At 38.5% G+C, this 14,184-nt stretch overlaps 1 protein-coding gene across 4 annotated transcripts in view; it reads right to left on the bottom strand.

Moving 5' to 3' along the window:
• Positions 1–14,184, bottom strand: part of AdamTS-A (ADAM metallopeptidase with thrombospondin type 1 motif A) — a 991,514-nt gene that overhangs the window by 579,729 nt on the left and 397,601 nt on the right. For all 4 annotated transcript variants that reach the window (XR_011334233.1, XM_069836834.1, XM_069836835.1 and 1 more), the window contains exon 4: positions 12,097–12,256. Coding sequence is in view for 3 of the 4 variants with exons in the window: in XM_069836834.1 (XP_069692935.1) it covers positions 12,097–12,256 (160 nt within the window). In the remaining variant the exon portion in view is untranslated. The remainder of the gene's footprint in view (positions 1–12,096; positions 12,257–14,184) is intronic.

Here is a 14,184-nt window from a genome sequence, read left to right as displayed (position 1 = left end):
TTTCAATTTTTCCACCTCTTCGAAGGATAAATCTCCAATTTTTATAGTTCCATTTCGTACAATATTCTGGTCACGAGACATAATCATATACTTAGTCTTTTCGGGATTTACTTCCGACCCTATCGCTTTACTAGCTTCAAGTAGGATTTCCGCGTTTTCCGCATTTCAACATTCCTCAATGAAATACCTTTACGTTCTCATTACATGAATCATGGCGTGTGGATATCCGTCACTAAGGTATGCAATGTGCGTGACAGTAGGGAACAGTTAGAGATGAACAAACTGTAACTGCCGCTCTCGCTCGCTGTGTTCGTTGCACTTATCTTTCGAGTCTCGTTTTGTAACTCTTGTGCGCTTCGAGTCTCGCTCATCAATCTTGAAATAGCATTTGGTCGACGTGGAAAGATTTCGTAAATTTTGAACGACACATATAATTGAAATAAATAACATAATAGTACATTATGCAACGAGCCTATAATGAAGGTAATTAAGAAGTGAGTATGGATATTTATGAAACGAGCGCAAGCGAGTTTCATAATTTTCATACGAGCTTCTTAATTACCATTATAGGCGAGTTTCATACGACTTTTTATGCTCGACCATATTTCTAACTTGATATTATTAATTTTATTGTATCTGACCTGGAGCAATGTCCCGTATGTTGTGAGATGTGCGCAGACGCGAAAGTATTGATTTTTTCCGAGGAACAGATGTGCACATTGACCTTGCTAGGCCATAAGAACCTACAGAGATAACATTGAAATTAAATTAGACATTGAAAAACGAGATGACAAATTGAATTTATTTGAATATTATTTACAATTAACGCTAATTATTATAGTAACAGAACATAACCTTCTGCGACAGTATTGGATTTCCAGCCTCCGTGACTTTTCGCTAATTCTCTTTGGATTGCATATCCGAGAATAATCGATACTTGCGGTTTTATAACGATAGAAAGCTTACCTGTCATTGGCTGAACAGTTGTAACCTGAGTCGTCATTGGCTGAAAGACCTGACCTTTAATGAGTAGGTGTACTTTAATGACATGCATTAAAGGTCTGCTACCAGGTGTATAATTACTACATTTCGGCATGGTCGAGCATAAAAGATGTTTAATTGATACAAAAAGACGAAGAAAAACAGTATCACAGTTATCAAAATGTTCTGGTTCTCCTATAAGATATTACTATGGTTATATAAATAAAACAAAATTCTCAAATAAAATTGAATTTCTAAGAAACATAAAATATAGCATTAAATAAAACGTTTTTTTTTTTTTTTTTTTTTTTACTTGAGATTGTATACTTGATCTCAAACGTACAAAAAGAAATTGCCTAGTTATTTTAATAAGAGTCTAGTAATTAAATAAAGATTGGGGAACGGATTACTACACTCAAAGGTAGAGATGATTTTTCAAATAGGCTACTTGATTGTTCATACATATATAACAGTTGCCAAAACAGATAAAAGCTCAGTCTGGTACAAACAACTGTGACGATTCAAGGCTGCTTGATGTTCAAGAGTTGATCACTCTCGAAGTCCTGATGTTTTGAACGTTTCATTATAGACTATTCCAACTTAAGAAAAAAGCATTGGTCTTACGGGTCTTGGCTAGTACACTGTTGCCGCGAGATGCCTCCGTTAGTAGAACGAGTGAGGTATAGTATCTCTATCTCACTCTCTTCCTAATACGTACAGCGTTCTAGCAAGTTTATCGCACAAGATAGGTACGTTGAGTGCGTTGGAATGATAAAACAAACCTATTAATGCCACAATGATGCCTGCAAAAACATACATTATATTTTATATATATTATAACTAGACTTCGGATATTTAGGCCATTAACCAACATTTAGACACCTCAACTAGGTTCCATATTGATCGAAAGAAGGCATTAAAATACAGTTTTATGGACTTAAAATGTTACTTCAATTACAAATCATAAAAATAAAATAATAATAATAATAATAATAATAATAATAATAATAATAATAATAAGTGTAATTCAATCATAGGGCTCTGCCCAAGGGCAAGTATTTCACTGGAAACTCAGCTTTCTCCAGTCTTTCCTATTTTCTGCCTTCCTCTTTGTCTTAGCATATGATCCATATAATACAACTAATACAACACTGCACGTGCTAAAGTATGTTTCTCTGAGGTGGCTTTCGCGAATACGAAAGAAACAGTACTGCCAATCTACTACAGTTTAAAATGTTATGGATAAATTTTCCAAGATGATATAAAAATGGGATATTTGTAAATAATACCATTGTCCTGGCTGGACAATGGCTCTTTCCGCAAAAAAAAAGTCTCTGGACTATAATTGTTTTATGAAAACCACTGAAAATTTCCACTCCTATAACATAGGCCTATGGTGTTTTCCCCCCTAAAGACTGGTACACAATAAACCGGGAACGTAAACGAGAACGGAAATATTATTAAAATAAATGTATTTAAATGTGAGCAGTCACAATTAATTTTCACGTTCACGTTCCCGTTCCCGGGCTCCGGCAAGCTTCTCCTTAATTGTGAAAGCTCGCATTTAAATACATTTATTTTAACAATATTTCCGTTCTCGTTCTCGTTTCCGTTGTCGGTTTATTGTGGACCAGCCTTAATAACTAATTCAGTAGATGGCCGCTACAATACGGTCACCACATGCTTAATATCTCAAATTTGCATTTTTTGGACTATGGTTCTTTTTTTAAAAAACTTCAATTCTTCTTTCTCTGACACATACCGTTAAGTGAGATGGATGGTATCCAATATTAGCTATTTTAACACACTGAGTGCACGTTAAGTGGATTCATATGTTTCTCTTTCGAAAAGAACTATACCATTCGCAACATGACAAGGGAACCCATTTGTTATGACACGCATAAAACGTAGCCTACAGTGAGAAAGTATGACAATCGTTTCATGCATTAATTTACTGCGGCCCTTATATTCTTCAAATACTTCTTCGAGAGTTCTGAGGAATTCTGCTTTAAACAGACAATAGGCTATTCCTCAGTATGGCGGTGCCGCATAATGCAGTGATATTGAGCAAACTGCCTCACATGGTTGTGTACCGAAACTAAAACAGAGCTCGTTGGGAATGGAATTCCTTTCCCTTTCGTGGGAAGCTGTCAGTTATTACCCAGGACTCGCAGGCCAGTGTCGGGTCGAGCCGGGGCCCCTCTCCTGCCGGTGGTGGTCAGGTGTTTGGCCTGGGGCCATTCGGAACACGTCGAGTTCCGCGCGGAAGAAAGCAGCGACCGCACGTGTCGCATTCCAGCCGCCTGCGCTCGAGTGTGTGTGTGCACCTACCTCCCAAAACACGTCGAGTCGCACGATATTGGCGATATATATATACAGTGGCTCCCATCAATATTCGGTTTGACTGGCATGTAAGATTAAAATAAATGCACTAATTATTTTCAAAAAAAAAAATTAATGAAAATAAAAATGTACACTATAATAAACTTAAAAAGGTATACTCTCCGTTAAATTACATAGAATGACAACAAAATGAAAAAATCTTCTCTCTTACATAAATAAAAAATTATAAACATTATTAAATTATTTGTGATAGAACATAGTGCCTCATTAATATTCGGTTTGTTCAATTCATATTTTGTTGAATACCACTTCTGCCTCAAAACAGTCCTCCAACGCCTTGGTATGGTCCTGGATAACTTCGTAGTAAATTCGGGACTAATTTTCCTTCATTCTTCCGTTAATGTCCGTTTCAGTTCTGTCTTGGAAGTGATAGGAGTTTATCTGATCTTGCGATTAAGTTCCTCTCACAAATTCTCAATCGGATTTAAATTCGGTGATTTGTGTTGGGGTTCGGACAGTTGTATAGAAGCCATAAACGCACTTTCTCAGCTGTGTGTTTAGGATCATTGTCCTGATAGTACTTGAAACTGTCTTTAGTCCAAAGGCTCTCTGCACTTCGTTTTAAATTATTTCTCATAATGTCCAAATACACATGCTGATCCATCCTTTTTCTATGAAAACAAGTTCACCAAATCCACCTGCAGCCATACAATTCCATACCGCGATGTTGCCCCCACCGTGTTTCACTGTTGGCAACAGATTCTTTTTTTTTTTTTTTTTCGAGATCTTCATTTTCCTTACGCCACACATACTGTTGTCCATTCGACCAGAAGAAGTTAAATTTGTTGTTTTCATCAGCAAGTATCATATCGTCCTACCAGTTTTCCTCTTTATGGACATGTTCCCTTGCGAACTGAAGCCGCCTCCTTTTATTTATTTCATTTATGTTAGGTTTTCTCCTACATACTCTCCCATTAAACTCTTCTTTCCCCAAAACTCTTCGAATTGTTTCGGTACCTACCTGCTTGCTAAACTCTTCACGAACACATGCTGCAAGTTTCGTTGCACTTAGTCGAGGATTTTCTTTTATTTTCTTCAGGATGAAGCGTTCTTCACGTTCAGTTAATTTATTTGGCTGCCCTTTTTTTGGTATGGACTCGATTCTGCCTTCGTTTCTGCATTTTCTCACTATATCCCCAACTGTACTCTTACTCGCACTAATATTTTGGCTATTTTTGCGTATTTAACCCCTCTTCGTCACGATAGATCACAAAAGTTGTGTTGTTTCCTTTGTGACCCATTTGACGACCTATAGACTAATCCAACCTCGCCTGGGCTGTGCACAACATGTGGACAGAATGATTGCGCGTTCGCTACTGAACCCTACAATGATATCAACAGAAAACGTGCATTAGATTGAAAGCAAATAAATCAAAACCGAATATTAAAGAGAGTGAACTTTGACGTTACTTACCGATTATAATTATTTGTTATTATATCGTAAATATTAAACTGTCGATGTAAATTCTTTAACGTTATGTACAAAGTGTTTAAATGATATATCTGCAACGAAATGCAGGTTCGCTTGAACACAGAACAAAAAAAAAAACAATAGCAAAATATTGTAAAATCAACCACAAACCGAATATTTATGGGAGCCACTGTACATAGTTTCGTAAAAAATGTGCCATTTATAGGGCAATACGATGTCTTTTGTTATTAGATTCTGTATAGTAACTGAAATATTCCGAATTGAGAACGTTATTTTATGTACAGCGAAATGACGAAAGTAGAGTAAAACACTACAGTCTTAAGAAACGGTGGTCATGTAGATCTGTATCTCTCTCTATTACTTTTGTTTCTTGCCGCCTTTCGTTTGTAATTTTATGCTTCCCCCAATGTCTGGGTTTAGTAGATGGATATGATGTCACTTCCATGTGACAGTATATTCGTGAGTGGGATGATAATGTGGACACTTATTCGAGTAAAGCGATGCGAGTGGGACGATAACATAGAAAACTGCCACAAGACTCTTATGTCCACCACACATTTCAGTTTCTAGTCGCTATGAAATGAATCCAGTACAGAAAATGTATCAGAAGGAAGGTGTAATAATTCTGAATAATGTTATCTGGGTTAAGCTGCATAGTTTTAAATCTGTATATATACACCAGGAATCGATTTGTTGCGAAGATATTCAAGACAGAAATGTTTATTGGAGACTGGCTGCATACACGCAATTATACCTACACTCACAGATCACTTTAATGTCAGGACAGAAAAAATGTCAGAAGGAAGCAAAATAGGGAGAGGAGTACGTCAAGTATGCCCTTTATCACATACCATCTACATAACATCTACTTGGAGGATTTAGTGAAGAAATGTTCTCAGAACATGAGAGGAGTGATAGTAGGAGGAAGAAGAATAAAGTGCATAAGATTTTCTGATGATATGACGTTGTTAGCAGAAGAGGAGACAATACTAAGGGATAAGCTACTGGAACTAAATGACAGCTGTGAGCAGTATGGGATAAATATAAATACAAACAAGACGAAGACCATGATCATAGGAAAAAAAGTAAAGAAGGTAAAGTTTCGAATTCTACAGAGTGGTCCGAAAGTTGCTCACCCTTCAATATTTTTAAGTAATTGTATAAATGTAGAATTATTAAATTTATTTCACAAGTGTCAAAAATATACATTATATGATGATCTGCCATGATTTTCAGTAATTTGTGTGACGCCCATTGTTGCTATGGCACTCCAAAATGCGTTTTCGGAAACTCTGCACCAAAGTCATAGTTGTTTCTTGGTCAATAAATGCCCATTCTTCCTTGACTCTTTCAATTAACTTTTTCCTGGTGCGTTATCTATGCTGTCGAAACACACTGCCTGCAGTCTAGCTCACAAATGCTCAATGACATTCAAGTCCGAAGAGTTTCCCGACCAATCAGTCCAGACATCACAGAAGGTACTTCGAATGACATCCGCAGTTTGTTTAGCAGTATGTGCTGTTGCACCAACTTGCATCAGAGTTCGAAGTGAACGAAGTGGAATTTGTCTAGAGCAGCCGCGGCGAAAATGCGACTCACGAGCACATTGTGGCTCGCAGTGCTTTTCTCTCGCTTCCTACCTACAACCCCCACCCTCTTACTCACTGAGTCAAACTCCGTTCTATCTGTATTTGTCTCGGACCTGCGAGTGGCGTATCGTCGCAATCTTTCTCTCGAAACCATGTACCCTATAAAAAACGAAAGTTTCAAGTAGGATGGGAGGATGCATTCTTTTGCTTACAATATGATGAAAATATTAAATGTATGATTTGTTCACAAATATTACTAGGAAAACGGTTGTATAACATAAAACGGCATTATAAGTTACTACATGTTACTGATGAAACATTAAAAGGTTAAGTGTTGTTATTATTATTATCATTATTATTATTATTATTATTATTATTATTATTATTATTATTATTATTATTATCATTATCATCTCTGTACGTCGATTCTTTTACAGCAGATGCACGAATAATGCGGTTAGATTTTCAATTTAAACTCACAGATTTACAATGTGACGTTAAATGAAAGCTAGATGTAAGGACTTGACAGATATTGAACTTTTCAAATCTTTGGAAAAAAATAAATAAATATTTGAAGCTTCGTTCTTTCGCTTGCTCTGTTGAAGCCATGTTCGCTGTAACTTACGTTTGTGAAAAATTATTTTCAACAATTAAAATAGTAAAAATCAAATTTAGATCACGACTGACAGACAAATACCTTCGTGATCAACTACGATTGGCAGTAAGTGACATAATTCCTGATTTTGAAACTTTGTCGCAGACACAGTTAATTTTAGGTTGTGATAATGTGTCCTATGTTTTCTTGTTCATTTCTTTCTTCGTTACACGTCCTAAACATTAACTTCCCCTTCGGTTGTCCGCCTCCCTCCATAGGTGCTATGCACGTTGCAGCTTACACAGTGGCTCGGCGCACCATGGCCTTTTCGCCACGGCTGGTCTAGAGTCATCCACGTCTTTATGGTAGCCTACAGAGGCAGAAATATTTCTCGTAGTAGGCTCCATGAACAGTTTGTTATTTAGGCACGATATGCAATTCGTCTTAACATAACCATATATGCCCTCAGCAACCATAGGCGAGAGTTTAGGAGTAACAATAGGAGTAATCAATTAACCCCATCTTTTAGTGTCTGTGACGTTGCTATAGTCTTTCCTTGTCCATTTTCTGACTGTGTTTCTATCAACTTCCAAAGTTCGATGATATCTTAGATCGAAATGCCACACTGATAGAGACATTGAGTTTTAGACCTTACATTCTCTCCTGCTGTGGGTGACATCTGCAAAAATCGATAAATAAGCCTTGGTGGCAATGAATGTTGTTCTAATTAATCATTTATTGACATACTGTTGTGAACTGAAAGTATGGACCGAAAGTTACTCACCCGAGTGAGAAACTTTTGGTTATGAAGTAACCGAGTGTTGAAACACTTTGGGCCGCATTCATAGAAATTCTTAGCGCGGGCTTCCGGGGGATGATAAACGAACTAACGTTTTTCGTATTCATAAACCAGTGTTAGCGATAAGATACGATATGAATCCTGTACAAGTAACCAGTCGATAGCCGGGGCTATTTTAGCATGCTCGTAGCGCGGGCTAGCGAAATGTCTATGAAGAGCACCCTTTAAATTCATAATATTCTTCTTACGTGTATTGAATCTCAAACTTTAGACTCTGAAGATTACGAAAATAACAAATTCTAATGTCTAACTTACCGTTCAATGATGAAAAAGAGCAATGGCACAGAGAAGGGATATATTTTAAAATTCTATCCACAGGGATTTGTTATATACATATAACATAGGGGAAAAATGTGCAAAAATTTAGATCCCTAGGCCTACCTCTAAGGCCGACTGCATACTGCATCGAACATCCTATCACGGACGGAATAATTTTTCTCGGACCGCCCAATATTGTAGAAGACTGATTCGGTCTGTCTAGAACTGTCTCGGATTGTCTCGAACAGAATTCCGCGACAACGTATTGTATGTAGTTAGTTTTCCCATGCACTGTTATTCTCAATTGTGAAATCGTAGCAGTGATCTATTATTTTATATGCTCAGAAGAAGAAACTTAGCCACCGCCGTAGCTCAGTCAGCTGAGGCGTTTGTCTGCGGAGCCTGAGTTGCGCTCGGGCGTATGTTCGATTCCCGCTTGGCTGGTTGCCTGGTTGGGTTATTTCCGAGGTTTTCTCCAACCGTAAGTTGCATGCCAGGTAATGTATGGCGAATCTTCGGCATCATCTCGTCAAATATCTTGCTATCATCAATCCCATCGACGCTAAATAACCCAGTATTTGATACAGCGTCGTTAAATAACAAACTAAATAAAAAAACAAAATCACATACATAGAAGTTGTTCGTTTCATACTCTGAAATAAAAAAAAAAAAGTATTTCGTCTTACAAATGCATTAATGTTTTCGAAACTTGTCACAATTTACCGGTATATACTAGGTTCTTTTTAATGCTGATTTTTACATACAATCAAATATTGAGGGCCTTGCATGAACACAAATTCATCTGCATCTATATCCATTTCAAATTCAATTGAAAATCGCTTTTAAATACTATATAAGAATAAAATTATAAAACTGAATTTAACCCATACTGGAAATAGAACAAATCATATGTGTTAACAGACAGCAGAATTCACGCATTGACAGAATAATGTGTCCAATCGTGTCTGCCTGAGGACGAATCTTGAAGTGACAACACCGTTTTGCTCTTCAGGGGTGAAAGCAGGAAAAAGGAAAAATTGACACCAACATTACACGAAACATCGATGCTGACGTTAACAACCAACAAACATAGACCGAAAAATACAAGACTTCGGAAACTTCAAAATGGACGCCTTGATAGAGAACAAACATCGTGGGGACTCCAGTGGACAACCCTGGTGACAGAAGAAACGAGGGAATACAACAGATCGCTGGATATGGATTGAGTAGATGACAGGTGTAGTCTAGCGCCTCTTGACAGGTGTGAGCTTTGTGAAACCTAGCCAACGAGCCATTCTTCTGAAATTTCTCACAAACGGCTCGTAGCATAAATATTATCGCAAGGTACTAACTGTTACACCTGTCAACGTATTTAAGATTTTAAATCGTTCGAATACGCGTTGTCAAGCAAACAAATGTCCACATGATGCTTGCGTGTTCGTCGGGAGTCTGCTCAGAGAGTTGGTTTGTTTTTCTGATTGTCCGTGATTTCGAAACCCGTTCTGCCTCACCTCGATCACTAACGACAGTTCGGAAGATTATACACGCGAACATAACTATTAATACTTATCTGGAACTTGCCAATGAAGAATATTCTTAAAGGGTATGCAATTTTAGGGCACTTAATACCGACTCAATAAAATATTTCAGAATAACGATGGCAAAATTTTCGTTCTGATTGACTAGCTTGAAATTCAGTAACGTTTCGTAAGTTGATCACATGTGGTACAGCACACTCAACTGAAGTAAACGTTAATGTCAAAAAGTTGATGCATAGCCTAATTTCTCAATAAATATTTACCCGTTTCAGAAGAATTCAGTTACTTTGTCATGTTGCGTATCTCCCAATATAAATTCACTTTCAATAGAAATCGATTCAAAGTATTCCGTGAGGAGACGTTTCAGAGAGTGTGGCATACGGTGTCGTCGAGCTGTGAGGAGAGAACATGCCGTGGACCGTCTAGCGTATGCTACTCTCCGACAGGACTTCGATTGGAGAAATGTCATTTTCTCCGACGAGGTAATTGTCTCCAGTAGCAACGATGGTCCTGCCCTAGTTTATCTTATGGATGGCCACCGATACGATGAACGCTTCGTGAGACGACTTAACAGGTCGGCTCGCGTGAGCGTCGCGTCTTGGGCGTGGATGTCATACGATGGGGTAGGACTTCTGGAACGCATCCACGATCGATTTACGGCAGAAGTCTACGAACACATTTTGGCAAATGTAATGATCCCTTCCGCCCGAAGAACGATATCCAGAAGAAACACTTCTTTTCCAGCAGGATAGTCACCCGGTACACACCGCCAACCGGATTCAAAGATGGTTTACGAGGAGGCCTGATGTCGACCTGGTCGAATGGTCTCCAAAATCACCAGATATGAACCCGATTGAAAATTTGTGGACTACAGTCAAACATCTTACGCTCTAACTGGGCAGAATAACCACCCGTTCGGACAGCTGACGAATTGTGGGACAGAGTTCTAGGTGAGTGGGAGAATGTGGCCATGAATTTAGACCTGTTCCATAATCTTGTGAACTCCATGCCGCGCAGAATGAGGGCAGGTCTTGACCCAGATGGTTTGTAGACGAGATACTAGTCCCCACGACAGGTCTTTTTTGTTAATATATTAACAAATTATTTGTTTTTTGTTTATTTAATTATTTATTTATGTTTGATATGCGTCCGGTTTTTTAGGATACGGAACAAGTATTTCTGTTTATACAGGCCAGGTCTCGCCTATTAATAGCCCACAAGTGATGGGCAATAATATTTTTACAAGGCCGTATAACGAAGTTTATGAACAAATGCTATCTCACATTTAAACTAATAAATTAATTAAAAACTAAAAAAAAAAAAAGAATAATTTCACCACACTGGGCGGCGAACTCACAACCCCTGGTACAAATGTCAGACATCTTAACACTGGTCCACACACAGCCCGCAAGGTTGATTATATTGTAGATGGACAACTTTCAATGAAGAGAGACCACAGCATTGCCTTGAAGTACATTGCGTTTACACGAGTCAACTGCGCGATAGAACTTAGCATTTCTATCGACCAAAAGTCGGCCCATTCTTTTTGCCGTTAAGTGTACGTTAGAAGATAGATCAAATTCCACTTCAAACCCTGAAGCAGCTCAAGAGCGTGTTACGTAGTGTTATGCAGGAAGACTACACCACAATTTACAATTTAACAAATCACTTATTTTGCTCTTGAAGTACACGATATTGCCAACTGGCGGGATTCCCAATCTCAACTAATATTTCGCAACGAAAAATAACCACACAAGATCACAAAGTGACACGTGGCTCTCCAAAGATTCCCTCAGATGATCTGTGCAAGTGTTAACGTATTCGGAAGCCTTGATCGTCGACAACAATCAACCGGAATTTTCTTTCCGAATGCCCCTCATACATATTAGAATTTTGATATCTGCTAAATAAAATGTGTCAACCCTAGTCATAGCTCGAGGATGCAACGTGTACGTAGGCCTATGGTATCGTTTCGCTATATCAGTGAAGCAACTTGAGTTCAATATACTTATAAGATTAAATTAATATTACCACACGAGTACAAAAAATAAGTGATATTTATTAGGTAATTCAAATTTTGCTGTGAAGACTTATACTTTTTGTTGAATTTACAAACAAAACCCACCAAAATTTTCGAGTAGATAATATTTTCAAAGAGTATTCATTCGAAATTTACAGTTTAATTTTCAAATTTTGTTTCGAAAGTTGAACTTGATTTCACATAATATAACGGATTTAATTTCATAAAGATCGCTCGGCATTCTACTACCCTAAGAGCAAAAGCTTCGAGTTCAAAGACCGAAGAGTTCAAGTTTGATTTATTCAGGTCTAAGACGCGAGTTGCCAATACCTACCTGTACAACCCCAGTGCCAGATACAGCACTGCATCGGAAGGTGACGCGAATTAAGGAGTCTGTGAATAAAATCGCGTGTATACTCACCAACCAAGCCGCACTGATGTAGGCCCTCATCAGCTATGTTGGCGGCCGAACTCTGTCCGGGAATCCTGTAGACCGCATGAAGAATGGGCGTCGTGTGGTCCCTCCAGTTCTCTGCAGGCTCAATGAAGTAACTTCCAGTCGAAGTACGGATATGACCAGTCTGTAACACAAGATGGGCCATTAAGTAGTGTAAGGTACTACCTCAACAAAGTCTCCTGAGTCATAAGAGTACAGTATACTTCATACCTGGTTATGATATAAGATATATGTGCAGAGACCTGAAGTATAATATAATACACCTGCATTTATGCTCTAACTCTAACCTGCATAATTTTTCCAGCATTTTTGCTCATGTCAGTGACTTTCTTGAAGTATAGAATTACATTGAACTTTAAAAACAAAACAAGAAATGTCTCAGGACTCATGAGGTTATATTGTAACTGAAGCAAAACTTCTGCTGTCGAATGAGCCATTAGAATTCGCTGGGTTACAAGCTAAGAAGATGCACTGGAAGAAATTTTATTTATTTACATATTTATTTATTTATTTATTATTTATTTATTTATTTACTCTGGTGGAGTTAAGGTCATCAGGCCTTCTCTTCCACGCCACCAGAAAATGCAATACATCTACAGAAAAAAATGGTGAATGGGAGAAAAGTTCGGGACAGAAGTAGTATATCAAAAAATAAACAACATTAAAATACAGGGACTAAGAGGAAGGCAGGTCCACCCCTGTGGAGTAACGGACCGTGAAACGAGCGGGCTCGGGTTCAAATCCTGGTTGGGACAAGTTGCCTGTTTCAAGTTTTTTTCTAAAGTCTTCCCTCTACCAATTGAAGCAGGATTGCTGGGTAACTTTTGGCGTTGTACTTCGGATTCATTTCGCCATCCTAATTACACTTGCCCTCTTTCATCATCTCCGTTGCTTTCCTAGGTTTCGGGTTTGCTCCGATGAAGAGTCGCCTGCGGACCATTGCCGAACTTGGACCCCGTGGATATATGGTCATTCGTTGCTGGTGGTAGTGCTATACACCGTGGGCTCTAAACTGGGCTGATGGTAATTCGTGAGACCGGGGTTGGGGTAACACGGTGAGGTCTACGCGGACACGTGAAGAGATCATCTAGACTGTAGGAGAGTTTTTAAGCAGCGCTCAGGGAGTCTGTAGCGCGGGGAGCCTTAAGACAAACACCATTCGATTCCGAGTAGTACAATGGGCCCACCCGAGAGGCCTGCGTGCGAGGCCAGTCCCATTCCTACCCTCTCTTATAGGGGAATAATAAACAGATAGAGAAATTCGGAAAATATGGACGATTGGAGAATGATGGGTTTGTAGTTAAAGATCTGCCCACAGGCAGAAAGCTGTGGATGAATGACTTAAAACAATATTCAAATAAAACACGTACAAGCTATCAGCGTGATCTAGAGTCTAGCGAGTTGAACTTTCACTTTGAGGCTGCCATCGGGCGTGGGCCCGAACATCGATTAGGTCGATTACCTATTTTGAACTTCTTGTGAGGTTTTCCCCAACTGTAAGACGAATATCAGGTAAAGTCATGACGAATTCTCGGACTCATCTCGCTATCAATAACGTCGCGGAAGCTAGATAACTACAAAGTCGTCACGTAATTGATTGAAGAACATACGAATACAACGCCTGCCATTTTACAAAAATTCCTAGCTTCTGGAGTGTGAAGTTTTGTTTTAATGCAACAAGAGAATGGAGCTACATGTTCGATCTTAATGCCTGCTTCTGCTGGAGATCGCCTGAATCACTGAATCAATCAATATCCAGTGACGAGATGCATTATCATGCTAAATTTCCAAATCAGTAATAGGATACCAACGAATTCAGCTCTTAATAAGGATTTTGGGTCCAATAGTACTTTCTGAACTGTGTAGGTTCGTAAGTATTTTGTCGTGTCATGCAATAAAAGGGAATTTAATTATTGTTTTTCAACTATGCTTTATAAATTGCGAGATTGTCTAGCGTTGAAGGAATTGTGATTGCGAGGTGGTACTTGGAGAAATATGTGCGAGGATTAGCTATTGGTTTACATGACAATCGGCATACAGTTTTTTATAACA

Source organism: Periplaneta americana, chromosome 10 (genome assembly GCF_040183065.1).
Source record: "Periplaneta americana isolate PAMFEO1 chromosome 10, P.americana_PAMFEO1_priV1, whole genome shotgun sequence".
Lineage (NCBI taxonomy): Eukaryota > Metazoa > Arthropoda > Insecta > Blattodea > Blattidae > Periplaneta > Periplaneta americana.
Note: the sequence above shows the minus strand (reverse complement) of the source record. Positions and strands in the feature narration are given on the sequence as shown.